This window comes from Branchiostoma belcheri, unplaced genomic scaffold (genome assembly GCF_001625305.1).
Source record: "Branchiostoma belcheri isolate BF01 breed outbred unplaced genomic scaffold, Haploidv18h27 scaffold8, whole genome shotgun sequence".
Lineage (NCBI taxonomy): Eukaryota > Metazoa > Chordata > Leptocardii > Amphioxiformes > Branchiostomatidae > Branchiostoma > Branchiostoma belcheri.
This window is the reverse complement of record NW_017804464.1, coordinates 1,958,045-1,961,485: the sequence shown is the minus strand read 5'-3', so window position 1 is coordinate 1,961,485 and position 3,441 is coordinate 1,958,045. Positions and strand designations below refer to the sequence as shown.

Below are 3,441 nucleotides of genomic sequence, written 5' to 3'. Positions count from 1 at the left end.
TATGATTCCAAACACTTAAAAACTTCTTGGGGACCTTGCTTTTACTTCTAAAAATGCTTCAAGATACAAATGTGAAAGTGTCAAACTGTTGGCCAAACATTGCCGAATTCTGTTCGATTACGATTACATTCAGAACTCTGTTACCTTGAAACATACTGTTGTCATCGTCTCTTACACATTCTTATACATCAGTCTAATACAAGGTCCCTCCTCTCTACTAGGCAAGTCATGCTGCGAGCTGGCGACCTGTTTTACCCTGGTTGCCAATTGTTTTTGCCAAAATCGGGCTGGTCGGTTAAACCAATGCTCTGTCCAGCGGATGTTTAACGCATCCTGACTTGTAACTAAACTAGGTTATTGTCATCCAAACAGAGCAAATATATATATACTGTCAACTAGTCTACCTTGTGTAACTAGTCTACACAACAAATTCTTTTATGAGGGTGGGTGGGACTGGGAAAATTTCTGAACTCTGTAACATGGTAGAATTTCCCTGAACTCTGTCCCATATTGCTGGTCTGGCTGGAATGATGACTTGCATCCTTTTGCTTCGCCTAAATACTCCCCCCTCCAGGGGGCGTGCCACCCATGAGATGACCACTCTGAGTCACGTCCTGTCTTTGCTCTCACTTCTTCCCGTTTCTTGGAAAGCTCTGACCATTGACCACTTCCTGGTTCATTACTCATCAACGCAGACCCTCTCTGTTTGCTGGACTCAGATTATTAACATAGCTTAACAACTGTTAGAGTTGCTAAGCTAACATATAACTCTCTATTCTGCTATGTTATAACAACAGAATTTACGGGGAACTTTCCAAGATCAAGAGCTTGTGACACCTGAGAAAGGGTCCAGTGAGTTCAGTGATGGTTTCTAATGTTCAAGTGTGTTCACAGTGACGGTTTTTGTGTTGTACATGTAACAGTGTCAAAAAAAAATAATCCTTAAAAACCAAATAAGCCATCTGGGCAAAAGAAAGCATGAATAAATAGAGAAAACAACTTAACCTACTATTGTTGACTTTTATTTGTTTCCTTTGTACAAAAGAAACACGTCAATACCTTTGACACACCGCCCCATATGTGAACCATAACCAGAATGTTAGTGTTTCTTAAGGCATAAAAAATACAGGCATCTGTAGCATCTAATGCTGCTGTTCTACAGGTATGCTAATACAGTAGATAAAATCCATCACCAACCGTGAGGCACTCATAAAATCTATATCAATTAGCAAGCACAGAACAGTCATATGGTATCAACAAGATACTGCTGGCAAGCAGTTAGTCAATAATTATTGGGTACATGTGAGTTTTCCCGTAAAAGAAAAATCCAATCCTATATTCCTCATGTAAATTCAACTCATTTCCAGATCCCCTAAAGTAAACAAAGGTTTCCTATCGCAACACACAAGCAGAAACGCATGAAAATCCATCCATTACTTTTTTCAGATGTTTAAACTCATAAAAAAAGCGCATCAGTTCAGACGAAAGCTGCTATAGGGAGCCGTTGTATCACTCCATGAACCACACAAGCTATTATCAAATACATTGTACAGTAGGGGCATTATCATTAGGTAGCTTTAAACAGTGTTTAGAGTTAGATCGATGTTCAAGGGTTAGGTGTAACAGGTCGTTCGGTGTAATGTAGCCCGCTGCCGCCGCGCCGCGTGCCTGCGAAGCTGGTGTGTTACGCCGAAAGGCGGTTATACCCGCCATACAGATACAGATCAAGTATAGCGTGTTCAGAATAAAAGGTACACCAAAACAACAACAACTTCTGAATCGGTTCTCAGAGCATAGGAAGTTGCTACGAACCATCAAATCCACTCACCCGCAAACAAGCTGCTTTATGGGGCTTATACTAAAAAAACTGTAGTGTGATGGCTCATGGATATACTGCCTGCCTGCCATCCTTTATGGAGAGGCATTCAGTCCCTAATTAGTGTCCGACTTTCCACAAATGCCCATCCGACATGCTTGGCACTTGTCACTCTCGTGGCGGCTCCTCATGCGGCCCCCTCTCTGGCCCTTGTTCAGCCTCTCCGGACGATCTCCACCGTAGAGCTTCCAGTCGATCATCTGTTGGAGATTTCCCAGCACCTTCAGCATCTCTTTATTGTACCACTTGGGAGACTCGAAATCTTCATCACAATAGCGGCACATCTGCCCTGGTAGGAACATTTTCACTTCACCTTTCTTCCTCTTTGGTTTTAAGCGGTAGAGGAAGATGACTTGCCCCTTTAGCGATGTCCACTTGTTGTCACAATGACTGCATTTGAACTTCACCTGTGTTAAGGCGACAACAATATCTTCAATGGTCGGAAACTAAAAGGTAAACAAAGGTAAATCACTAGCTCGGATGTTCGTATTGTCCCTCGGGCACGTTCGTAGACGGATCTGTCTTTATCGTCCAAAACAGTCAAGGGCTATGCTAAAATGCTGTTAAGTGCTAAACACGTTTTCTCCTATTAGTAAGTTTCTGTGGCTACCCGGAGAGAGGCCATTTTCAGACGGCATTTAACGTTAGGTACAGTTAACGTTAGATAATATTCATTGAAATCCATGTACTTAAATCTAACCTTGGCTTTGTCGGTGAACCGTCGCCACCCCTGATCGTTGGGTAAGTCCTCAACCTCGCTTAGGATCCATTTTTCGTCGAAATCTTTGCAGATCTCCGTGTTGAACGCGTTAAGCCAGTCTTGTTGTGCTGCCATTGCTGTTAGTTTTACTGCTGGAAATATATGTTTGTTATCATTGATAGTTTTCAAGAAAAAAACATTCAAATGTTCAGCCTGATTGAAGAATCATTTGCAGTAGACCAAAGATCTACATAAAAGCACCATAACATCTTGCTGGAAACCAACTTTTTCAGGGTGTAAGAGCGGTGAGGATTTCTAGACATAAATACTTGTCTAGCCAGCAGTGCCTGCTTATGTCTTCAGTGAATCAGCGGCCTGGTAGCCTACAGTTTACCTATCCCCCTCCTTACCCACCGAAGCACACTTACAAAGGGGGGGGGGGCTATGGAAAATTAAACTGTAAAACACAAAACTCTTACTTTTGTCATGCAACGCCACTGAAGACGCCCCTTTTCTCTTAGTGTTGAGCGGCTAAAAAGTTACTGCGTCACGTTACTGGCAAATCCCCAAGCTGCTTTAGACAGCATACTTTGGTAAACACCTTGGACAACCAATCAGGTGGAGAGTTGGACATACTAGCTGGACAGGTGATGATATATCCGGTTTCAAACAGTTGTGACAATAACACGCGATACTGTGGAAAACAATGCTTCAAGTTCAATGTCCTGGCGGGTGCAAAAGACCGCGGTCTACAACTATTTTTCCCGCTGTGTAAACCATATTCAGAGAAGGGGGCGGGGCGGGGGGGGTTGGAGCACTTCACTTGTTTTCCTCGTTAGAAATACCAGACTTATTTAGCATTTCG

The 3,441-nt window shown here is 42.8% G+C and overlaps 1 protein-coding gene across 2 annotated transcripts; it reads right to left on the bottom strand.

Annotated features, from left to right (window-relative positions):
- Nucleotides 1–1,009: 1,009 nt before the first annotated feature.
- LOC109486351 (receptor-transporting protein 4-like) lies at nucleotides 1,010–3,142 on the bottom strand. Of its 2 annotated transcripts, none has more exons than XM_019790179.1 (3): nucleotides 3,056–3,142; nucleotides 2,577–2,725; nucleotides 1,010–2,283 (listed from the first exon to the last, which is right to left on the bottom strand). In XM_019790179.1, the coding sequence occupies exons 2-3, from the start codon at nucleotides 2,709–2,711 to the stop codon at nucleotides 1,933–1,935; spliced, it is 486 nt and encodes a 161-aa protein (XP_019645738.1). In that variant the 5' UTR covers nucleotides 2,712–2,725; nucleotides 3,056–3,142; the 3' UTR covers nucleotides 1,010–1,932. The 2 variants fall into 2 exon arrangements, with proteins under 2 accessions (XP_019645738.1, XP_019645737.1); XM_019790178.1 differs by having other exon boundaries at nucleotides 2,577–2,728; nucleotides 3,056–3,140.
- Nucleotides 3,143–3,441: the final 299 nt, after the last annotated feature.